The following is a 25573-nucleotide window of genomic DNA, read 5'->3' as shown; positions in this document are numbered from 1 at the left end:
ACTTACTGGGGGGCTGTGTGAGGCACATTACTTACTGGGGGGCTGTGTGAGGCACATTATTTACTGGGGGGACTGTGTGAGGCACATTATTTCCTGGGGGGCTGTGTGAGGTACATTATTTCCTGGGGGGCTGTGTGAGGTACATTATTTCCTGGGGGGCTGTGTGAGGCACATTATTTACTGGGGGGCTGTGTGAGGCACATTACTTACTGGGGGGCTGTGTGAGGCACATTATTTACTGGGGGGCTGTGTGAGGCACATTATTTCCTGGGGGGCTGTGTGAGGCACATTATTTCCTGGGGGGCTGTGTGAGGCACATTACTTACTGGGGGGCTGTGTGTGAGGCACATTATTACCTGGGGGGTGTGTGAGGCACATTACTTACTGGGGGGCTGTGTGTGAGGCACATTACTTATGGGGGGGCTGTGTGAGGCACATTACTTACTGGGGGTCTGTGTGAGGCACATTACTTACTGGGGGGCTGTGTGGGGACATTACTGGGGGCTGTGTGGTCACATTACTTACTGGGGGGGCTGTGTGGGCATATTACTTACTGGGGGGCTGTGTGGGCATATTACTTACTGGGGGGCTGTGTGGGCATATTACTTACTGGGGGGCTGTGTGAGGCACATTACTTACTGGGGGGCTGTGTGAGGAAACTACTTACTGGGGGTCTGTGTGAGGCACATTACTTACTGGGGGGCTGTGTGAGGAAACTACTTACTGGGGGTCTGTGTGAGGCACATTACTTACTGGGGGGCTGTGTGTGGGCACATTACTTCCTGGGGGGACTGTGTGAGGCACATTATTTACTGGGGGGCTGTGTGGGCACATTACTTACTGGGGGGGCTGTGTGTGAGGCACATTACTTATGGGGGGGGCTGTATGAGGCACATTACTTATGGGGGGGGGGCTGTGTCAGGCACATTACTTACTGGGGGGCTGTGTGTGAGGCACATTACTTACTGGTGGGCTGTGTGAGGCACATTATTTACTGGGGGGCTGTGTGGGCACATTACTTACTGGGGGGGTTTGTGTGGGGGACATTTCTTGGAGCGTGTTCACACATGTCACTAGCACAGGCCTTGGTTTGATCTCATTTGTGTTTCCAGTAATACACATGTGATGGGTAACACGCTCCTGGTTTTGTTTAAATGCAAGACAAAGTGTGAGCACAGCCTTTCAGTATTTGGGGAGATTGTTAGGGGCGGCAGCAGGATAACACTGCCAGGGAACAAAGATGTAGGAACAATGAGGAACATAAGATGTGGTGATGGGGATTTCTCCTTTGTTCTCTGTAGCTGTATATACCAGAAGTAACCTTGTTATTGGCACAACCACATGTGAGGGGGTTATGTACAGGAGGGGGCATTACTGAAAGTGCCATACACATGCATTGGGGCCCGTGCCCCGGATCTTTTACCACCCTAGCAACGCCCCTGGGATCGGGCAAAGATATGGCCGATTCCACGAGCTTCACATCTTCCTGTGTATGAGCAGGAAGCCGCAGGGACCTGCCAGGAAGTGGGTTTTTTTCAGCACAAAAATTGTACTGAAGAACAAGCTTATACTCGAGTATATATGGTAAGTAAAATAATTAATGACTTAATTTGTTTTTGTTAGTTGTTAGGCCAATAAATAATGAAATATTTACATTTGACCTTTGACACCTTCAGGAATGCCAAAGGAAACTGGAACACAAACTTGCACTGGACTCCTATCTATTGAAACCGATACAACGTCTCACAAAATACCAGCTGCTACTGAAGGTAACGGTCCGACCTATAATCCTACAAATGATATATCGCGTCTTGATAGTGAGCTGCTAGGGGAACGTTCCCATAGACCTTGTTATCTGTATGAACATTTCTGAGGAGTCCATTGAGATACAACACGTGACTAGTGATGAGCAAACCCAGTAAAATTAAAAAAATATTTTCAGATCTGAGTTTGAGTACGTCATCCGATCATGGATGTAAACTATTTAAGTAGCACCAGTGGCATTTAAATCACTGGCTCCTCCCCTAAATGGCCGTGCTCAATTGATTTAACACCTATGATCGGGGCCAGCAGTGCTCTGAGAGTGTTATCAGAGCCCCTCCATGCTGCCGTTTCACAGGCTGCTACAGTGTGCAAGGAGCACTTCACCCTCCAACTATGTGCTAAAATTTCCCGCACTACTATGAGCTTACATCAGGCAAAGGGAGGGGGAAATGATGAGGGAGCAGTAGGAGCGTAATGTAACAGCCTGTGCAACTACAGCACTGAGGGTCTGTGGTTGTGGTAACACTCCCAGGAGCCCGTCAGGCTCATTAGTCATTGATTTAAGTTGATTTTAGAAGGAAGGAGGCCATGTATAACAAACATAAGACAATTATTGTCTTTCAAGGTAGCAAAAGGAGGTATTGTTTTCCATTTAACACCTTGGAAAACGTTTTTGCATATGCAACATCCCAGAATTACCTAGTGGAGCATCTTTGGCTTTAAGTCTCCACACGCCTTTAAGGTGGCCTTAATTGGCAATCTCTCCATAAGGAGATCACCTTCTGTCTGACCCTAGTCATTAGCCTCTCACACAGCCAATCCAGTTCCCTACGCTGTTCTGAAGAGACCCAATCGGGTCGAAACAGTGCTGTCTACAGTTGGGAGTCTGTTCCTTCTGGAATAGATTTATTGGTTTGGCTTAATCCCACACCATATCTTTAGACTTCTTGTAGGTCATACTTGGTGTTAAGGGGCATTGTTTTCCATCTAACACCTTGGAAAATGTTTTTGCATACTTCCCATAAGACAATTATCACAGTCATAGTGTCTGGATCTAAGAGTAAGTGTCCCTGGTTTATCATGCTTGATTTTCATGGTAGATTTCCTTTAAAGAGTTTTTTTATATGGCTAAAGGGGCTCAAAATATAATTAAGAACTTATACTCACCTCCTCCAGCACTCCTGTTCTCCTGCCATAGCCTCAGAATGCTGGACCAATCTTACAGCAGTCCGTTGTATTCATGAGGGGGGCGGTCCGAGGAGACAGTGGCTGCCAGGCTTCATGGGCCTATGGTGTGGGAGTGGCGGTTCTTGGGATAAGCTAAGGAGATGGGAGCACCTCGGACCACCCCCTCTTAAATACGCCGGACAGCTGTAAGATTGGTCCAGCGTTCGGGTGGCTATGTAGTGCAGTGTTTGCTAGCTTGATCGGTATGTTCTGATAAAGGTAGCATTTTAACACTTCTACACCTGTGGCAGTACTAGGAACAATATTCCGGTGACTGGTCCTCTACACATAAATCAAAAATTGTTTGTCATAATACAATATTAACTTAAACCTCCATCTTTAAATAAGTATAATCTATATGATTTCTTCCCATGGGTCTTATTTTATCGTTACAGGAATTACTGAAATACAGTATTAATTCAGACAGAGTCCAAGAACTGCAGGAGGCATTGGTTTCTATGCTGGACCTATTAAAATCAGTCAATGACTCAATGCATCAGATCGCTATAACAGGGTATAATGTAAGTCTCAATACTACGGTATATCTGTTATTTACAAGAATACTAATTGTATACATATACACTCCTCTGAATACTTGCATTTGGGAGAACAAGATCGAGATCCTCCTCCCCCCCCTAATATACATAATCAAAGGTCCTTTGATAATCTGTGTTATATGGTTTACATTGATACTGTACACAGTTGGTGTTCCCTCTAGCAGCCGATAGAAGATTTTTATTTTATACTACTATTTTTAATATTTCCCAAAATGGGAAAAAATAGACTCAAAAATCCTTAAAAAAATTAATAAACAACCAGTAAAAATTTGCGTTAATTAAAAAAAAATCTATTTCCTCTAAATTTCCACACCAAAAGCGTTCTTTTCTCCTCCCAGGGAGATATAAATGATCTGGGCCGCATACTGATGCAAGGTTCTTTTAGCGTGTGGATCACTCATAAAAAGGGACCTACAAAGATGAAGGAACTTGCCCGCTTTAAGCCGATGCAGCGACATCTCTTTCTCTATGAAAGGGCAATAGTTTTCTGCAAAAGGAGAGAAGAACATGGAGATGGACACGACAAGACGCCATCCTACAGCTTCAAGCACTTCCTGAAGGTTTGTGCCTATCATAGGAGAGGACTGAGCTGCGAGGAGGAACCAGAGATGTCATCTTCTTCCCATCTTCCTTTAGATGAATGCAGTAGGGATCACTGAAAATGTTAAGGGTGACAACCGCAAGTTTGAGATTTGGTACAGCGGCCGAGAGGAGGTTTATGTTGTGCAGGTCAGTTTGTTTTAATATTTTATTGAATACTGTATCTTTTTCTCTTCTCATATGTCTATTTTCATAAATACATGAATAAACTGACAACCTAGAGTTATACTTTCCTTTTTCAAGGAGTCGTCCCCATGCAGTGATTGCACAGTGATGATGTGTGCAGGGACATGCACCTACTAAGTACCACCCAGTTGTCAATTTATCTATAAATATGTAGAAGGAGGGAACAGAGGATGTACAGTTCAAAAAAAAAAATCTTATTATATAGAATCAGGGCCGGCTCCAGGTTTTAGTGGGCCCCTGGGCGACAGAGCTCTAGTGGGCCCCTTTATGGGCCACCCTCCAGTACTCACATTGCTCCCCCCTCCCGTATACACACTGCGCCCCTCCTCCTGTATACACACTGCCCCCTCCTCATGTATACACACTGCCCCTCCTCCTCCTGTATACACGCTGCCCCTACTCCTCCTGTATACACGCTGCCCCCCTCCTCCTGTTTACACACTGCCCCCTACTCCTGTATACACACTGCCCCCCTCCTGTATACACACTGCCCCCGCCTCCTGTATACACACTGCCCCCTCCTCCTGTATACACACTGCCCCCCTCCTCCTGTATACACACTGCCCCTCTCCTCCTGTATACACACTGCCCCCCCCTCCTGTATACACACTGCCCCCCTCCTGTATACACACTGCCCCCTCCTCCTGTATACACACTGCCCCCTCCTCCTCCTGTATACACACTGCCCCCTCCTCCTCCTGTATACACACTGCCCCCTCCTCCTCCTGTATACACACTGCCCCCTCCTCCTCCTGTATACACACTGCCCCCCCCTCCCCCTGTATACACACTGCCCCCCTCCTGTATACACACTGCTCCCCTCCTCCTGTATACACACTGCTCCCCTCCTCCTGTATACACACTGCTCCCCTCCTCCTGTATACACACTGCCCCCTCCTCCTGTATACACACTGCCCCCCTCCCCTCCTCCTGTATACACTCTGCCCCCCCTCCACCTATATACACACTGCTCCCCTCCTCCTGTATACAAACTGCCCCCCCTTCTCCTGTATACACTCTGCCCCCCCTCCACCTATATACACACTGCCCCCCTCTTCCTGTATATTCCCTGGCCCCTGTAAGTCTCCCCCTCACCTCACTGATGCAGGTCTCTCTGTGTGGTCACTGCTTTCCCCGGCAGGTCATGTGACCATGACGTCATCACAGGTCCTTCAACCTCTGATGCTGCAGCTCCTGCCGGGGAAAGCAGTGAGTGACTGCACATGTTCCCATTGCGATCTGTGTCCGCGATGAGAGAGGGAAGGAATCTCCCGGGCAGCGGGGCAGATGTCCTGCTGACCCGGGGAGATCCGGGGACCTGAGTGGGCCCCTCCAGTCCCCCGGGGTCCCGGCACTTGCCCGGATTAGCCGGGTGCTGGCGCCGGGCCTGTATAGAATGTAGAAAGTAATTAATAAAGGATAAAAAAACTTTAAAAAAATGTAATCAATTAATTGTAAAATGGTAAAAACTAAAAAAATTATTTGACACATTAAACAAACATCAAGTTGCCACATCTTAACTATTAAGTGGTATAGACACTTAAGGGGATATTTATCAGTGTTTTTATGCCAGCCCTTGGCGCATTGGCCATTCCCGAGCCCATTCCTCTTTATTAACGAAATGTGAAGTGCCAGAGACGATCAGGCTGATGGCGCCCGAGCACCTCTCGGTTTCTCCAGGTTTTAATTTATGCACACCCCTATTACACCCCTGCAAGCCACCATCTGCCGTCGGCCAGGGAACTAGAGAGCACAGCCCCGCTATTTCCATGCCCTGGCTCTGATGTCACGCGCCCGAGGAGGAGACTTGCATCAGGGGCGTGCATAAATGAAAAGCTGGGGAAGCCGAGAGGCACACGGGCGCCATCAGCCTGAGCGCCTCCAACACTTTTACAGAGTTCATATTTCGTTATTAAAGAGGCAAGAAAATGTCTTAAAAACAGTCCCCCCCCCCCATCCCCTAGTCCGAACGAGTGGTCTAATTAGGACACTTTCACCAGAAATCTGCTGATATATATATATATATATATATATATATATATATATATATATATATATATATATATATATATATATATATATAATATATATGTCCTTTGAGACCAATTCTATGGCCTTTCATAGAATTGTACGACAGGCGCAGCTGCCTTCCAGATATATGAGGAGGCCAGAGCCTTCTGATATATTCAGCACGCTGGGGGGGCAAGGGGAACATCAATATGCACCAGTGGAGGATAAATTACCCCCTTTAAGCTTAGAGATAGATTACAGCAAACCTCTACCTTGAGATGGGTTGGTGATCATTTGTCTTTGAGATTCCCTGGCATGTTATGCAGTTACATCTGTAACATCTGCCAGAGGCAGACCAATCAGAGCTGCGGCATACTCACTATATATTGCTATACAGTTGTGTTGCAGTATAAAGTATAAGCAATCAGACCCCCTAGGATTCAAGCACCCTAAGGGGGGCCTAAAAAACAGCAAAAAAAAATTAAGTCTAAAAAAACATAAAAGTTCATATCAACCCACTTTCGGTAGAATGCAAATCAAAACAAATATGTTAGGTATAGCTGCATCTCAAAATGATTGATCTATCAAAAAAAAAAAAAAAAATTATTCCCTGAAGTGAACCTTGTAACCTAAAATGACACTCAAATGTCCAATCGACACTTTTTCCCATATTGTAAAAGATAAAAATTTTGATAAAATGTGATCAAAGGTCCATGCAGTCTCCAAAACTGTAGCAAAGAAAACATCAACTCGTATTGTAAAAAATGACACTTAACAAAGGTCCATACACTGAAGGATGAAAAACTTTGTTGCGGTGTCAGAATATAGTGAAACAAAATAGAGTATTTTTGTAGAAAAAAATATAATTTATCAAATTGGGATCATCATGATCAAACTGACTCAAAGATTAAGGAGGAGGCGTCATTTTGTGCGCACTCTGAAAGCCGTAAAAACAGAGCCCACAGTAAAATGGCGCAAATGCATTTTTTTTTGTCAATTTTCGCATTTGGAATTTTTTCCAGCTTTCCAGTCCTTCGCATGGAATATTACATGATTCCACTAGGGCGTACAATTTGCAAAAAAAAAAAAGCTCCTTAAAGGCAAAAACTAAACAGTTATTGGTGTTGAAAGGATCGGAGCAAAGAAACGGAAGCACAAAATGGAAAAAGGGCATCAACAACAATTGGTTAAATATGGTGAGGGGAATAAACTGTTCCAGTAACCTAGTGATGACTTATTTACCCTAAGAACAAAGGACTGGTATATTCCAAATCCACCTTGCCCAGATCTTTGTGCCCCACACCTCTTGAACATTGAAGCCAGTGCAGTTCAGTATAGATGGAAGGGGTGTATAGTGCGCCAGATTACTTTCTCTATGATTCCACTAACAGAGCGGCACCGCTCATCCGGGAGGAATTGGCCCATTCTGTTTAATCCAGAGGGTTTTACAAAACTTGCATGCAAGATTATACCAAATTCAGCTAAGTGGGATGACTTTACAAGAGGCTTAGAGGAAGTATAAGTACCTCATCTCTGTGTTCCAGGCCCAGACAGCAGATCAGAAGACAGCGTGGTTACATGAAATCCGCAAGATATTGACCAGACAGCGAGAACGGATAAAAGGTACATAACATATGTTTGTCCTCATCTTTCTGCACTTCTACAGGACACGGCTATCACTTACATACATTATCCATTTATGGTTACAGTAGAGAAACTGAGGCAAAATTCCTTTTCAGACCAAGTTGTCCTATCACCACAGATGAATGAGGGGTAAGTAGTCCTTACTATGCATTGGGATTCTGCTGCTTTCTTTATATAACATTCTAGAAAGGTAGGTTATAGGATTCTCCCATCTCTCTGTCATACACCATATGCTTATGAGTAGGGGGTCCGGTTGTTTTCCACAGTGGCCATGAATATCTGATCAGTGGGACGCTGATACCCATCCCTCATCAATCATATATTCGGCCTTCTCTGAAGCAGAGCACAAGGCCGCAATCTGTTGGCTCCATGTAGAAGCCGTAACTCCTTCTACAACTGCTTCAAGCTCCATGCTATGTGTTGACACCGGCAGGGGTGTACCAAGCCTGTCTGCTGCCTCCCCCCCCCCCTCGGTGCCCATATATGTAAGATATCAGGGAATGTCCAGACCAGATCCATCATACTGGTTTGGTTTAAAAATACAGCAATGCAAAATGCATGCAGCGTGCCACCATATAGTATAAAATGCATACAGCGTGCTGCCATGTAGTATAAAATGCATACAGCATGCCGTCATGTAGTATAAAATGCATACAGTGTGCGGCCATGTAGTATAAAATGTATACAGCGTGCGGCCATGTAGTATAAAATGCATACAGCGTGCCGCCATGTAGTATAAAATGCATACAGCGTGCCGTCATGTAGTATAAAATGCATACAGCGTGCAGCCATGTAGTATAAAATGTATACAGTGTGCGGCCATGTAGTATAAAATGCATACAGCGTGCCGCCATGTAGTATAAAATGTATACAGTGTGCCACCATGTAGTATAAAATGTATACAGCATGCCGCCATATAGTATAAAATGCATACAGCATTCCGCCATGTAGTATAAAATGCATACAGCGTGCCATCATGTAGTATAAAATGCATACAGTGTGCCGTCATGTAGTATAAAATGCATACAGCGTGCCGCCATGTAGTATAAAATGTTTACAGCGTGCCGCCATGTAGTATAAAATGCATACAGCGCGCCGCCATGTAGTATAAAATGTATACAGCGTATCGTCATGTAGTATAAAATGCATCCAGCGTGCCATCATGTAGTATAAAATGCATACAGAGCACCGACATGTGGTATAAAATGCATACAGCGTGCCGCCATGTGGTCTAAAATGTATCCAACGTACTGCCATGTAGTATAAAATGCATACAGCGTGCCACCATGTGGTATAAAATGTATCCAACGTACTGCCATGTAGTATAAAATGCATACAGCGTGCCACCATGTAGTATAAAATGCATACAGAGCACCGACATGTGGCATAAAATGCATACAGCGTGAACCATGTGGTATAAAATGCATACAGAATACTGCCATGTAGTATAAAATGCATACAGCGTATCACCATGTAGTATAAAATGCATACAGATTACCGCCATGTAGTATAAAATGCATCCAGCGTGCCACCAAGTAGTATAAAATGCATCCAGTGTGCCGCCATGTAGTATAAAATACATCAAGCCTGCCACCAGTAGTATTAAATAGATACAGCGTACCGCCAAGTAGTATAAAATGCATACAGCGTGCCACCATGTAGTATAAAATGCATACAGAGCACCAACATATGGTATAAAATGCATACATTGTGCCGCCATGTGGTATAAAATGTATCCAACGTACTGCCATGTAGTATAAAATGCATACAGCATACTGCCATGTAGTATAAAATGCATCTAGCATGCCACCAAGTAGTATAAAATGCATCCAGCGTGCCGTCATGTAGTATAAAATACATCAAGCCTGCCACCAAGTAGTACCGCCAAGTAGTACAAAATAAAAGCCCTGATAAATATCACAAATGCTGAATATACATACTGCATATATACACATAAACAAACGGGGGAGGGGGGCACGGAGGGAGCGGGAAGGGAGCCTGGAGCTTCAGCGTGTGTAGGGGGAGCAGGGAGCGGAGAGCCTGGAGGGGGAAACGTTAGCTGAGCGGGGTTGAGACGGGAGTGGAGGGGGAGCCAGAAGCCGATGTATGAAATTATGCGAGAAGTGGTGGGCCGGCAGCACATTGGCGGCCGGGAGCATGGTGCCAGACAGAGCACTGGAAAGTGGTGCAGGCCGGCAGGGGGGCGGAAGCTTGGTGCCGGCGGCGTCTGGGGTTGGGCGCAAGGTGTCGGGGGGCGGGCGCAAGGTGCTGGCAGCATCAGGGAGCAAGGTGCCGGACGGAGGGCTGCAACAAGGTCCCGTCCCCTGTGGGAGCTCAGTGCTGGCCGGTGCCGCCCCCTCGTTGAGCATGAGGCACGCCGCCTGAGGTGAGATGCTCAACTCGCCTCATGGCAGGTGCGCCCCTGGACATCGAGTTGAATAAGTGATCAGATTAATAACCAATCCTGCAGATGGGCCATCAATATTAATTTGTGAACAACCTCTTTTGTCTTATTTGTCTTTCAGTTACTTTCCTTTTGACATATAAGTATCTAGTCAAGGCCAAGAGATACACTAAACCTCATATCTCATAGTTACTTAGATTACAAGACAGATTTATTACAACATGTTCACTTGGTTTTCCTTTACTACTACTGCTACTACCACCACTACTAATACTAACGCTACTACTCCTTACACTCCGACTACTACTATTACCTCTACTAACACTACAACATTTACTACTGCTACTACAAATATTACTATTATATAACTGGTACCACATTTTGGTGTAAGATTATTACTTATATACATTGTAGTAGTTACAATGTTTTGCTACTCCTTTTTATAGGAAATCACAGAGGACTTCTGTCAGTTCAGAAGAAAATGATTCTGAAACCTCCAGTCCTATGTTGGAGAGTCTAAACATCTCCCCTCAACATAAACCACACAAAGGTAAACATTTCATAAAACATTAATCTCTTCAGGACCTCTCATGGTACATGTATGTTTTTAAAGGACATCTACCACCAGGATCAAAGGTTGTAAACCAAGCACACTGACATATGGGTGTGTGTCTGACAGGATCTGCTCTACTTTGCGCTACTTGTACCCTTGTTTTTAATCACAAAAAGGCTTTAAAATTATGCAAATAATCTCATTTGCCAAATTTTAAAAGCATTTTTTTTGTAAAAATAAGGGAATAAGAAGCTGCAAGAAGAGCAGATCCTACCAGAGAAGACACACACCAGTATGTCAGTGTGCTTGGTTTGCAACCTCTGATCCTGGTGGTAGATTTCCTTTAAAAGGTTGCAGCTGTATGATGAGGGCTCACAGGTTGAGCCCTCTTCATACACACAGGGTGTTTGCTGCATAATACCTTAAACACCTGTCACTAACAACCGTGATTGGTCACACCGTCACCGATCACAGGCATTAACTGGTTCAACTGGAAAAGTACACTGTCACAGATCATCATCAACTGTATTGCAATATATTATAGGAATAAATTAGACCCACTAGGTATAAAGTGCAAAAAATGCAAAAAAAAAAAAAAATTGATTTATAAAGATGTAAAAGTCCTGGTCTATCAAAATACAAACTGTGAACCAGAAATAAAAAATAGTGGCCAAATCTCTGAAACTGCAATATATATGAAAAAGTTCTTAGCATGTGAAATGGTGAAACAAAGACTTTTTTTGAGGTAGCAAAGGTTTTAGTTATTTTTAATAAATCTAATAAAACCTACCGTACATATATATATTGGGAATCATTGTCATTGTACCAACCTAAAGAATTAAGGGGAGTTGTCATTTACATTGCATAGTGAAAGCCGTCAAAACAGAGCCCACAAGAAAACGGCATAAATGTGTTTTTTGGTCAATTTTACTACAATTTTTTTCTTATGTCCTAGTGCACGCCATGGAATATTAAATACTGACACTAGGAAGTACAATTTGTTATGCTGTCCAATACAATTTACCTTACAACATGTACACATAGTAAAGTAGCATTTAGGGCTGTGTGTTATTTTTCAAAAATTATTATGACTATGACCAATTCATGGAAGTTACAGTTTTCTCATTTATTATTTTTTTCCTTGTCTTTTATTAGGTTTTATGTGTGTTTACATAGTATAACTCCCATAGAAAAGATTGTGCACAGAGTTTTGTTATAATATTAAACCCGTTTACACAGGGTGGCAGGGGATGTCCCAGTCCTTGGAGATCTGCGAAGGTCTTGAAGGATGGTCGAGTCATCATTGCTCCTGTCCTTATTCGGACACAGAAGAGGAGGATACAGTTCAGCTGGTTAGTATTCTCTTCTAGTATATGTCTCCCTGTATGTATATATCTTGTATTTTATAACGACACTTGGTAGGCACCTTAGGAGGACGTTTGTTCTTCTCATGTCTATAGACCTTTATACTGTACAGTGTAGAGGGAATATTTTACTTTTCAGAAAACTTATCATTCGTACATGGAGAAAGGAAAACATAGTATTAGATGGCACCATGTTGGGAATCGGGACTGTAGCCGTAATACCTATAAGTAATAATAATAATTCTTTATATAGCGCCTACAGAGTACGCAGAGCTGCACAAAGTGTGCCAAATTGGTCCCTGTCCCGATGGGGCACACAATCTAAACAACCTACCAGTATGTTTTGGAGTGGTGAAGGAAACCAGAGGACCCGAAGGAAACCCAAGCAAACACGGAGAGAACATACAAACGCTTTGCAGATGTTTACCTGGATGAATTAGAACCCAGGACCCCAGTGCTACAAGGCAGAAGTGCTACCCACTCAGCCAACGTACTGCCCTAAAACTTTGTAGCTCCTGTGTAGTGACTGGTGGATAGTGGGTTTCTGGTGGTACACAAGTGACTTCAGGCTCCTTAGTTGCTGACAGGTCTATTGTGCTGTGATGTCTTAGATGAGAGAGACATAATTGTAAATGTCTGTCTGTTTCATGTGTTGTAATTGACTAATATGTTATGTCTTAGTCTCCTGGTAAATACAAGGCACTGGCGGACTGTAAGAAGAGAGGCTCCGAGGATGTACTGGTGAAAAACGGAGATGTCATCCAACTTTTACAGGAAGATGCTGAGGGACAGTGGTACTGTACCTATTTATTTCATTATCATAAAGGGAGTCTACAATCACCAAAAACTGCAGCCAGTGGGGGGGATATATGACTATTCTGCTTGTTAGGTGTCTTCAGACACAGTCCATAGCTGTGCGACTATTCAGGTGCAAGTCATTGCTGTGCGACTTTTCAGGGGCTCTGTATTGCCATCCTTTTTTTCTCTCAAACGAGTTGCACTTGCATATGAAACGTCGCACAGAGGTGGAGTGCACCTGAAACGTCGCACAGAGGTGGGGTGTAACTGAAATGTCTCACACTGGTGGAGTGGACCTGAAATGTCTCACACCGGTGGAGTGGACCTGAAATGTCTCACACCGGTGGAGTGGACCTGAAATGTCTCACACCGGTGGAGTGGACCTTAAATGTCTCACACTGGTGGAGTGGACCTTAAATGTCTCACACTGGTGGAGTGGACCTTAAATGTCTCACACTGGTGGAGTGGACCTTAAATGTCTCACACTGGTGGAGTGGACCTTAAATGTCTCACACTGGTGGAGTGGACCTTAAATGTCTCACACTGGTGGAGTGGACCTTAAATGTCTCACACTGGTGGAGTGGACCTTAAATGTCTCACACTGGTGGAGTGGACCTTAAATGTCTCACACTGGTGGAGTGGACCTTAAATGTCTCACACTGGTGGAGTGGACCTTAAATGTCTCACACTGGTGGAGTGGACCTTAAATGTCTCACACTGGTGGAGTGGACCTTAAATGTCTCACACTGGTGGAGTGGACCTTAAATGTCTCACACTGGTGGAGTGGACCTTAAATGTCTCACACCGGTGGAGTGGACCTGAAATGTCTCACACTGGTGGAGTGGACCTGAAATGTCTCACACTGGTGGAGTGGACCTTAAATGTCTCACACTGGTGGAGTGGACCTTAAATGTCTCACACTGGTGGAGTGGACCTTAAATGTCTCACACTGGTGGAGTGGACCTTAAATGTCTCACACTGGTGGAGTGGACCTTAAATGTCTCACACTGGTGGAGTGGACCTTAAATGTCTCACACTGGTGGAGTGGACCTGAAATGTCTCACACTGGTGGAGTGGACCTGAAATGTCTCACACTGGTGGAGTGGACCTGAAATGTCTCACACTGGTGGAGTGGACCTGAAATGTCTCACACTGGTGGAGTGGACCTGAAATGTCTCACACTGGTGGAGTGGACCTGAAATGTCTCACACTGGTGGAGTGGTCCTGAAATGTCTCACACTGGTGGAGTGGACCTGAAATGTCTCACACTGGTGGAGTGGACCTGAAATGTCTCACACTGGTGGAGTGGACCTGAAATGTCTCACACTGGTGGAGTGGACCTGAAATGTCTCACACTGGTGGAGTGGACCTGAAATGTCTCACACTGGTGGAGTGGACCTGAAATGTCTCACACTGGTGGAGTGGACCTGAAATGTCTCACACTGGTGGAGTGGACCTGAAATGTCTCACACTGGTGGAGTGGACCTGAAATGTCTCACACTGGTGGAGTGGACCTGAAATGTCTCACACTGGTGGAGTGGACCTGAAATGTCTCACACTGGTGGAGTGGACCTGAAATGTCTCACACTGGTGGAGTGGACCTGAAATGTCTCACACTGGTGGAGTGGACCTGAAATGTCTCACACTGGTGGAGTGGACCTGAAATGTCTCACACTGGTGGAGTGGACCTGAAATGTCTCACACTGGTGGAGTGGACCTGAAATGTCTCACACTGGTGGAGTGGACCTGAAATGTCTCACACCGGTGGAGTGGACCTGAAATGTCTCACACCGGTGGAGTGGACCTGAAATGTCTCACACTGGTGGAGTGGACCTGAAATGTCTCACACTGGTGGAGTGGACCTGAAATGTCTCACACTGGTGGAGTGGACCTGAAATGTCTCACACCGGTGGAGTGGACCTGAAATGTCTCACACCGGTGGAGTGGACCTGAAATGTCTCACACTAGTGGAGTGGACCTGAAAAGTCGCACAGCAGTGGAGTGCACCGCTGTCTTACAGCTGAAAGGTCACAAAAAGACAGCCAACAAGCCAGACTGAGTAGTAATATACTCCCCCATCCCCATAGTCATAGAGCACATGAACATTGTGTTAAAGTGCCCTTTATGCTGCTTTGCCACAAGTTTTGCATTAATGTTATTTGTTATTATGAAAAACTTGATGAGATCTGCAAATAAAATTTGTGGTGCCCCGAAGTGTGTTGCATTTGCTCCAAGACAACAGGTCTGCTCCACTACGCTCAGTTTACTTGTCTACAGCATACTCTGGTCTCACTGCTCATGTGCTGGAATCCTAGGGGGAGGCAGATGTAGCAGATTTCATTGAAGTGGAGAGTGTGGAAAACACTCTGGGGAGGTAGATAGCTCTATTGTGTCTGGCTTGCTGGCTTTCTTTTCACTTTCTTTTCGATGTACTCCACTTCCGTCAGGGCCAGCGCTAGCACTGGGCATACACAGGCAAGTGCAGGGCCCCAGAGCTGCTGGGGGGGCCCACATAAGGCTGTACTTGAGGAATCCATGAGGGTTAGGGGACTGTATATAATGAATCTATAGGGGGTTAGGAGGGGTTTATATAAAATAACCATGAGGGGTGCTGTATATAAAATAACCATGAGGAGGCTGTTTGGGATGCTAAACTAGGGAATATTTTAGCGAACTGCATTATGGTAGTTTCTGAATTTTTAATGCCACCATGTGAGTTCACTGCAAAGGGGCCCACTGAGGCTTTGTCACCCAGGGCCCTACTGAAACTGACCCTGACTTCCGTGCGACATTAAGCGCCCTGTACTGCCATTCTTTATGGCTCTCTGACAAGTAGTACTAGCATCTAAAAAGATTCACACAACAGTGGCTTGAGTCGGAAAAGTTGCACAGCAGTGGAAAGCACCTTAAAATTTCCAAAAACACATCAAACAATCCAGACAGAATAGTACTACATCCCCCGACTTATGTGAGTGCTGGATGTAGAAGCTTCCCTTAAAATTGAGCCAAGTGACTTGTTAGATTGATATCATAGAGAAATGTAGCCCTTTGGTTCTTCATCGATTGCTTTCTGATAATAGGCTGGTAAAGAATTTGAACAGAAAAAAAGAAGGATGGATTCATGGAAACAACTTGCAGATCATCATTGGTGAATGTAGGATGCGGGCATCCAAAATAACAGGTAACACTTAGAGGGGTGCAAGTACATTCATCTGTATTTTATGTTGGCTGTTATCTTAATATTTGAATATTTTTACCAAAAAACCCTTTAAAATAAAAATTAAATACCCTTTATACCTTATAGGAGTAGGGTAGGTGTCAGGTTGCCAGTGAGAAGAATTTTGGTGTGTTTAGTCCATTCTGTCTGTCTTTCATTTAGTATTTAGAACATATAAGCTCTCCTGCACATTCTGCTGAAAAAAGCAGAGACCTCTTGCAATTTCGGGAGGGTATTTTAATCCCCTGAGCCTGGAATTATGTTTCCATACTTGGCCCTCACATATGATTACATATGATTCTTTTTATTGGTACGGTGCCCATGACATAAAAGGGGGAGTGGCCAGTGGCATAACTTGAAGTTGATTGGCCCCAGTGTAAAGTCTGTGCCAGACCCCGGGCTATAACATATGGTTTATTGTATATAAAGGGTCACACAGACAACAGAACTAAAAGTCTCTATGGGAAAAGTCCAGAGGGAGGAGTCTGTGGACCAGTGGACCCTCTGGACCACCACGGGCGGTGGTATGAGGCCCACGGTGGCAGCCAAGGTACAGAGGTGTGCAGGAAACAGTCCAAGCCTGGGATGACAGCAGCAACACAGAGGAACACTGGTAACGCTGGCACGGACTGAAGACACCGCTGGACTGGAACCCTGGGAGGCACAGCAGGAAGCACGGAGGCAAACTGAAGACTTGACACAGGATGGCAGGAGCAGAGGTACCCTGGTAACAATGGAGACAGGAACACGGAGGAACACTGGTAACGCTGGAGACAGGAACACCAGGAGCGTATGGGAACGCTGGAGACAGGAGACACGGAGACGTCTGGAAACGCTGGAGACAGGAACACCAGGAGCGTATGGGAACGCTGGAGACAGGAGACACGGAGACGTCTGGAAACGCTGGAAGACAGGACACACCAGGAGCATTTGGGAACGTTGGAGAGACACAGGAACACAGAAAGCATCTGGAAACACTAATTGGCTTTCTCTTCCAAAGGAACGGCTTAGGGAAGCCTGGTATGGAAACCATAGGAAATCCTAGGAGAACATCCGGCAGGGAGAGAAGGGAGGTACCGGATTATAAGGGCGAGCCGGATTAGCAGGAGCCAATCAGGAGGACGCTGGCCCTTTAAGGCTTGAGAAGTCCACGCGCACGCCCTCTAGCTATGGGAGCACGCAACTGCAGGGAGGAAGTGTGCTGCCTACACGCCGGGAGCCGGAGCACAGACAGGAGCCAGGAGAGGTAAGTGAGGGCAGAGGGACGGGGATCAGCAGGCAGCGGAGCACAGGTGTACCCACAATCCACAACATGGATCGCGGGAGCACCTGTGACATAGTACAAGTCTTCTCATAAGGGAAAATGACACCTTATGGGCCCCCTGAACCTCCTGGACACGATTGCAAGTGCTCCATCTGCACCCTCTCAAGTTAGGCCCATGGGCGTAGTTTATAAATAACAATTCATGCTGTGCTGAGTTTGATGCTTTCTCGGGTCTAAATATGATTTGTCAGAATATTTTTAGTGCCCAAGTAAGGGATCAAAGACAAAGTTCATTATTGCTTAATTTAAAAAAAAAAGGTTAATTTCCCTGTAGCCGTTCAAAATTATATGTACTGTAGTAGTTTATCATAATATACTGGTTAACATGTGGCACTTTTAATTTCATACATAAAATACATACAGAATTGTGGGATTTCATGGCCCCAGGCCCTTATCGCCAATCTTGATAGTTAATTTTACTTATTACAATAGATTTCGACTTTCCTCCCACTAAGCCAACACTACACATAGTATCAGTAGAGATAAGGTTTCTGTGTTACTCTGCTCTATTGTGCCCTAGCAGAGTATCTAGATGTATAGTGAGATACTATGTGATTAAGGGGAAAGCTCATATCCTGCTCTTTCCACCTCACATTGTAGTTGTCATCCCTTTGTGTTTAATTAGTTACACTTATTCTGTGTCCTTCACGACTGTAGAATAGAGATTAATAAAATGACCTTATTATGCAAAGAACAATGGGTTAACAGTATTTAAAGCCTAGGCCAGTGGTGCTATGGCTGGAATCAGGATTAAATTTGTTTTAAATTAAAGCAGAGGTGTGGGCAGTACGTCCACCAGGAAGAGAACACAAAGCACCTGAAAAGGTTATATAGAGTTTTTAAAGGGGTTGTCTACTTTACCTCATGCTTTTGTAATATGTGTGTAAGTCTGGGGGGCAGGATATTAGGTAATTTACCAATACAGGCAGTCCCCTACTTAAGAACACTCCACTTACATACGACCCCTAGTTACAAACAGACCTTTGGATTTTGGTAATTTATTATACTTTAGTCCTAGGCTACAATAATCAGCTATAACAGTTATCATAGGTGTCTGTAATGAAGATTTATTGTTAATCCTGATTCTTATGACAACCCAACATTTTTAAAATCCAATTGTCACAGAGACCAAAAAAGTTCTGGCTGGGATTACAATGATAATATATACGGTTCCGACTTACATACAAATTCAACTTTAGAACAAACCTACAGACCCTATCTTGTATTTAACCCGAGGACTGCCTGTATACATCTATTAATAGTTCTGCTCCACTTTTTTGATATGTAAAGTGAAGCCTCCTGTCTTTTACCTCATCAGCCGGACATTCCTGTCCATAAAATGGCTGCAGATAGAGGGTCATGTGATCTCTAACTGTCCATGACCATGACCTTAATCTTACATTCAAGAATACTATCGTAAGGTCCTGTCCATCACACTTACACACACATTACAATCTGCAGATTTTAGATATCTAGATTTTGCTGTTATGCTAATGAAGCACACGTGCTTTGAGGGGGTAACCTGAATCTGTCAGTTAAAGCACTTCTCTGGCGCCATGCAGTAGCAGTAAATATTAGCTACGTGCTGCTGCAATATTTCTGGCATAGAGTGGTGAGGGAGCAGGGAGGCGGGGGAGAAGTGTGTAAGGGGGCAAGTATAAGCCAGAGACACTGGTGCCTGGAGAGGCTCTGGTGATGCCCCCAAAGCACTTGCTACATAAATTCATTTTAGAAGTAAAGAAGCAGAGCTCCTAATAAGCATATCCGGGCAGTCCCTGGGTTACGTACAAGATAAGTGTTTTAGGCTTGTTCGTAAATTGAATTTGTATGTAAGTTTGAACAGGAATTGTAACAGTTCTTGTGACAATTGGATATTTTAAATGTTTTGCTATCATGGGAACAAGGATTATCAATAAAACTTAATTACAGACACCTTACAGCTGATCATTGCAGCCTGGGACAGCTTCACCATTTGGCACAGTGGGCAAGGAGGTCTGACTGTAACTAGGAGTCATCTGTAAATTGTGTCTCCTTAAGTCGAGACCCTCTGTAGAACTTATGATGCTGCTAGAATCTACTCAGCAGCTTTAATGGTGAAAGAAGAGGACATCTGACAGTAGATGGCTTTTAAGGGACCTATGATTAGTGATGAACCTGATCCACAAAATAGGAGGTTGGGTCAGGGGATCGAATCTAATTGCTGCCAATTACCACGCCAGAGGTCTTAAATGTTTAAGTTGCCGGAAGCAGTTAAATAGCCGGCGGCACATGTGACATCCTTTGGGAGTAATGACTTCTATCGGCATTTGAATGCCCCCGGTGGCGTTTCTTGGGGCATTTAAAGAGTTAAGACCCACGATTGTTGCCTTCTCTGATCGTGGGTGTTAAATGGTGAGAGGGGGGGTAGATGGGGGGACCCTAACCCGTACCTATGTTGTTCCGCTATTAATCCAATACTCTATAGATAGTATGTTTGGCCTCTTAGTTGGTTGCGGAATGAAGTTTAAGGACTTGCACCCCTTTCATCTCTGATTCTTTTTCCCAGATGCTGCTCTGTGTAACACAAGGAAGCTAAGCTCGCCTTGAAGCACCCTGTACATAGGCCCACAACACCGATCCATGGGGGTTGCTGAAACACTGTTGTCGGAAGCACTGTTACATGTCAATATTACAAGCAATCTCATCCTACGACACCATCTGTGACCATCGTCTACAGCTCAGAGACATTTTTCAAGTGGACAAGGGACACTTTTAAGAACCTCATTTTGTAAGAAGGTTGTTGTACATTGGAAACTTCCATTTTTACCATGCTCCTTAGTACCACGTCATGATTTTTTTCATCTTGGCTAATGAAATGTTTTTAACTTGATGTAAATATATAAGCGCTGACATTTGTAGAAAATCCATTCCAAGCTCTCAACGCGTTTTACTGTTTTTGAGTAAAACGCCTGCACTTTATTCCCCTCGTGTCTTGATGAGGCTTCTCGTGAGGCAACAGCTTGAAGTTGAGCTTCTTTGTATAAACTGGACCAGGTTGATATTGAACATTCTCCATTGTTGCCACTACCTGCTTTATGGTGTTATGTGACAAACTGCAATAAAATCTTGTTCTTCCCTGATTTTTGTTTTCCTATGATTTCTACTGAACCTGATGATTTTGCATTGTAGAGAAGGGTCAATGACATCCAGGATCAAGCTGACGGGATAGAAGTCACATCAGAGGAATCAAGGCTTATTCAACCCCTCATTAAGAATACAGGCACACTTTCCCAAGAAAAGAGTGAATGAGTTTAGGGTGTTGGAAAGAATAGCTATCTATTAGGTGGGTGGTCACCTAAAGGGAAGGAAATATGGCAGAAAATAAGAAAATAAGGTGTAATTTGTGTTGCTCTTGGAATATATGTTGTTGTGATGATGATCATCAATTATCATACTATAAAAGTGCAAAAACTTGGATACGTTTTAAATAAAAATATAAGGGACTTATCTACTTTGGAAAATGTTTTACCATATTTTTCAGGCTTTTCTGCTACATCCATACACTCATAAATAGCTCTGCTACATCCATACACTCATACACAGCTCTGCTACATCCATACTCAGACACAGCTCTGCTACATCCATACACTCATACACAGCTCTGCTACATCCATACACTCGTACACAGTTTTGCTACATCCATACACTCATGCACAGTTTTGCTACATCCATTCACTCATACATAGCTCTGCTAAATTCCATACACTCACCCACAGCTTTGCTACATCAATTCAATAAGACACAACTCTGCTACATCCATTCATTCATTCACAGACACATAATGCTGCTACAGGATTTTATTTACATACAGGTCTGCTACAACCAGACACTCACACACAGCACTGCTACAACCAATTACTCACACACAGCACTGCTACAACCAACCAATCACTCACACACACCTATTGCTACATTCACTCACTCAGCTCTGCCACATACAATCACCCAAGTGAACACAGTCATCTCTGCTAGATCTAAGAGCTCTTCCTCATACTCAGTCCCAGCCACAACTTATCTCTGACCCCATCCCTATGTAGCATGAAAGAGTTTAAGGACCTTCCATTGATGCAGGAAGCATGTGATCAGTCACATGCTACTGATATCACTCTGGGTCCTGCATACTAATGCTGGGATGGCCAGGAGAAGGAGAGATCATGTGAAGTGCATCACCCAATCTCCAGGACAGTGATGGATCCAGCACTGCCAGTCCCTCCTGATCTTCTCACTATAAGGGACTTTTTACCACAATTTTTCTTGCTAAATGTATTCTGAAAAATATGGTATATAGAGCAGTGCTATGCCGCTGGGTGATGTGTTTGGGGATGAAGCAGCAGCTGTTGCTCTGTTTCTTACAGCATCACCACTGCCAAAATGTGGAACTACACTGAGCAAGGATGCACTGAGTCCTCCAGCAAGAGAAACCTGGTTTGTAAGTCAGATGAGGCAAGATGAAGCACTAGGATGAGTGCAAAACGACTCGTCCCTGTATAAAGACACACCCTCTGCTGTTGTGTATGCCATTTTAAGATGAAATAATAAAGAAAGAAGTTTCAAATAAGCGGTGAGTGCCAACTTTTCTTTCCTCTGATTTATCCTGTTCATGTTGAAGAATTCAGAACTGAACTTTGTCTCTATAAGTTTGAGCACCACCTTTGCAATTATAAAGCTGCATCGTCACTATCCTAAGAGTAAATACACTCCCTTCACCATACCCCTTTCATACAAAGGTCCTTAATAGTGCCCCTCTATACTTTCTCATACTCCTATAGAGGTTTTAATTAAAAGGGTATTCCAGGAATCAGCATAATTCATATAGATAGGTCCTTGAAATATAAGCTAATATGTAATTAGTTGTTATTTAAAATTTTGCTCCCCTTAGCAGAAAATGCTCCTGGCCCTTTTATCAGTCCGTTAATTTCCTCCGCTTGGTTCCTTGCAGAGCGGACACAGGACACAATATGGCCGCTGGTCACATGTCCACATCACATGTCCTGCAGCTGCCTGGGCAGGTCATGTGATCACCACTATGTTTGGCTGTAGTTGGTTGGTTGCTGAGCATCCAGTATGGCCAGTGTTGTGGTGATGGCAGTTACACATCATTACTATTGTAACAGAGCAAAAATATCTGTTAGATCATCACTGGGACCAGAGTATAAGAGATAGGAGGAGTAACTGACAACTAAAGGATCATGGGACTTGTAGTTTCCAGTTTTTAGCCATCTTGGTGATAACTTTAGAGAGGCTAAAAAATTTTGTGAACCATAAAATCAAACTATTTAAGCTCCATTTTGTAACTAATGATATTGAGTTTTGTTGCATTCATTTATTCATAGGATCATGGGTTTTTGTATAAGACTTTCATATTCACGGAATAGCCCTTTAAGTTTACTAACGTGGACAGCCCCATGCAACCTGTTGATAAGTGTGAATACAGGCAGTCCCCGGGTTACATGCAAGATAGGGTCTGTAGGTTTTTTCTTAAGTTGAATTTGTATGTAAGTCGGAACTGTATATTTTATCATTGTAATCCCAGCCAGAACTTATTTGGTCTCTGTGACAATTGGATTTTAAAAATGTTGGGTTGTCATAAGAATCAATATTAACACTAAAGCTTCATTAGTCTCCATAAAAGCTAGGGAACGGCACTGCAATGGTGTGCCAAAGTGCAAAAAAATTGTTTATTTTTAGGTGGGGTGTTGTTGGACAGCTGTGGGTTTCCCCGGGGTTGGGATTTCCATCCCATACCCTTAAAAAAGGGGGGTTGATTGTGCTCTGTGTAGCACAGCTTTTAACTGTTTTTATTGTTCTGTGTCTTTTTGTATGTATATCCTTTTTCATATTTAATAAAGTTTGATATATTTTTTTGCCATATAGGTGCATCCTTTTCTCTTTTCCTCCATTTACTAAAGCTTCATTACAGACACATTAAATAACTGTTACAGCTGTTTATTGTAGCCTAGGACTAAAGTACAATAAATTACCAATATCCAGAGGTCCGTTTGTAACTAGGGGTCGTATGTAAGTCGAGTGTTCTTAAGTAGGGGACTGCCTGTATATACATAAACAAAAGTCATGGTTTAATCTATTGTAAACAAAATGGTAACACTTATTGCCATGGTCACCAGCTAGCCTACCCAACTGACTATCTACTGAGGATATTGCATTGATTTATGGTGTCACATAATGAATTATTGATTACAACTCGTCAGATTGGTAATTACATGTCACAGCCACAGCCCACACCCAGACATGTCAGTAGCAATGACACATAGATTAGAGGTAAAATGGCTTGATAGGTCTTCGGTCACTTGCAGGATCATTGAACTTTCTATAATGGATTGGGTGGTTTGTAATAGAAAGAATAAACATAATGGGGGTCATGTACTAAGGGCCCGATTCGCGTTTTCCTGACGTGTTACCCGAATATTTCCGATTTCCCCTGTATTGCCCCGGGATTTTGGCGCACGCTATCGGATTGTGGCGCATCGGCGCCGGCATGCACGCAATGGAAATCGGGGGGCGTGGCCAAGCGAAAACCCGACGGATTCGGAAAAACTGCCACATTTAAAAAAAGAAATGTGTCGCTTGGGACGCACTTACCTTCACTTGGTCCGGCCCGGTGAACTCCAGCGCGTTCAGATGCTTTTCAGCGCAGCAGCGCCACCTGGTGGACGGCGGAGGAACTACCATGATGAATCCCGTCCGGACCCGAATCCAGCGCAGAGAATGCGCCGCTGGATCGCGAACGGACCGGGTAAGTCAATCTGCCCCAATGTATTATATTTTCTAAAATACAGAATCATTTGTTTCCTTCCACAGTTCTCTGCTCTGATCAAATGATAAAATACATTATTGCTTTTACATAGATTTACATAGATTTCTACAGGTTAAGGATTTTAAGAAAGTTTATATTACTTTTCATGGATAGAACAACTAGTGCAAGTTACACTATACAGGGTTTACTGATGCTGGAGCAGGAACCTCATGAACCCCTGATTATTACAGTATACAGCACCTCTATACAGTCCTACTCAGTTAATGACTATGAGTAATAGTGTTGAGTGGACCTGACCCTCAAAGTTTGGGACGAACCAACCTCCCGGTGGTAATGCCCACGATCGGGGCCAGCATTTTAATCCACCTGTGGGTGGCCATACTCATAACTATGGGTAAGATTTAATAGAAGTGTCTGCTCTAGCTTCCAAGCCAATTAGGGCTCAGCATTAATTTTATAAGCAGCTGTGGGAAAATGAAAGCTGAGCTCTTATTGGTTGCCATAAGCAACTAGAACAGTTCTGCTCTCAGACCCTTCTGATCAATCGCCCTTATCTTTATCTGCTCAGCTCTTCCTCCCACATAACATGCTGCCTGTATATTGGAAGGGACAGGAGCAGCAGCTTTTGCACCACCAAAGTAGCAGACCCCTCATATAGAGTATGAAATATCTTACCAGCAATCCCTTTTTTATGTTAGATCTTGCCAATTAACCTATACAAACAACTTTGCAAACCCAATTGGCTACATCCCTGATGCATTTTAAAAGATTCTCATCTTTACAATGACTCCAGAACCATGGTTCTAGCTGCTAAAGAGCCCAAGATATTGGCATCTGAAGTGATGCTCCCCTCCAGCCTCTAAAAGTTACTAATTTCAGGCAAATAGTGACTCTTTTCATCTCATTTGCATATGACTTTGGAGGTGATTTTTTTTATTGGTAATGCTGTTAGTTTAGGTACATAATTCCATATACCCTGCCTATAGGTGCTAGTAGTAGTGTCAAAGCAGGTGACCGGACAGCACAGGTTTTCTTTAGGAAAAGTAGTATTTCTACACAATGAAATATGAAATATTTATTGTTGTCGTGCCCTGAAAACTACTGTTATATA

General features: G+C 43.8%; 1 protein-coding gene across 3 annotated transcripts in view; it reads left to right on the top strand.

The window, feature by feature from the left end:
* MCF2 (MCF.2 cell line derived transforming sequence) overlaps positions 1 to 20767 on the top strand; it is a 93637-nt gene extending 72870 nt beyond the window's left edge. For 2 of the 3 annotated variants that reach the window (XM_072125928.1, XM_072125931.1), the window contains 11 exons: positions 1677 to 1769; positions 3387 to 3512; positions 3887 to 4108; positions 4185 to 4277; positions 7889 to 7967; positions 8054 to 8117; positions 10839 to 10942; positions 12185 to 12297; positions 12991 to 13103; positions 16188 to 16288; positions 20194 to 20767. In XM_072125928.1, the coding sequence (XP_071982029.1) occupies positions 1677 to 1769; positions 3387 to 3512; positions 3887 to 4108; positions 4185 to 4277; positions 7889 to 7967; positions 8054 to 8117; positions 10839 to 10942; positions 12185 to 12297; positions 12991 to 13103; positions 16188 to 16288; positions 20194 to 20234 (1149 nt within the window). In that variant the 3' untranslated portion in view covers positions 20235 to 20767. The remainder of the gene's footprint in view (positions 1 to 1676; positions 1770 to 3386; positions 3513 to 3886; positions 4109 to 4184; positions 4278 to 7888; positions 7968 to 8053; positions 8118 to 10838; positions 10943 to 12184; positions 12298 to 12990; positions 13104 to 16187; positions 16289 to 20193) is intronic. The other variant, XM_072125930.1, reaches the window with a different exon arrangement.
* Positions 20768 to 25573: the final 4806 nt, after the last annotated feature.

The sequence above is a fragment of the Engystomops pustulosus genome, chromosome 9 (genome assembly GCF_040894005.1).
Source record: "Engystomops pustulosus chromosome 9, aEngPut4.maternal, whole genome shotgun sequence".
In the NCBI taxonomy this organism is placed as follows: Eukaryota; Metazoa; Chordata; class Amphibia; order Anura; family Leptodactylidae; genus Engystomops; species Engystomops pustulosus.
This window is presented reverse-complemented; position numbering and strand designations above follow the sequence as displayed.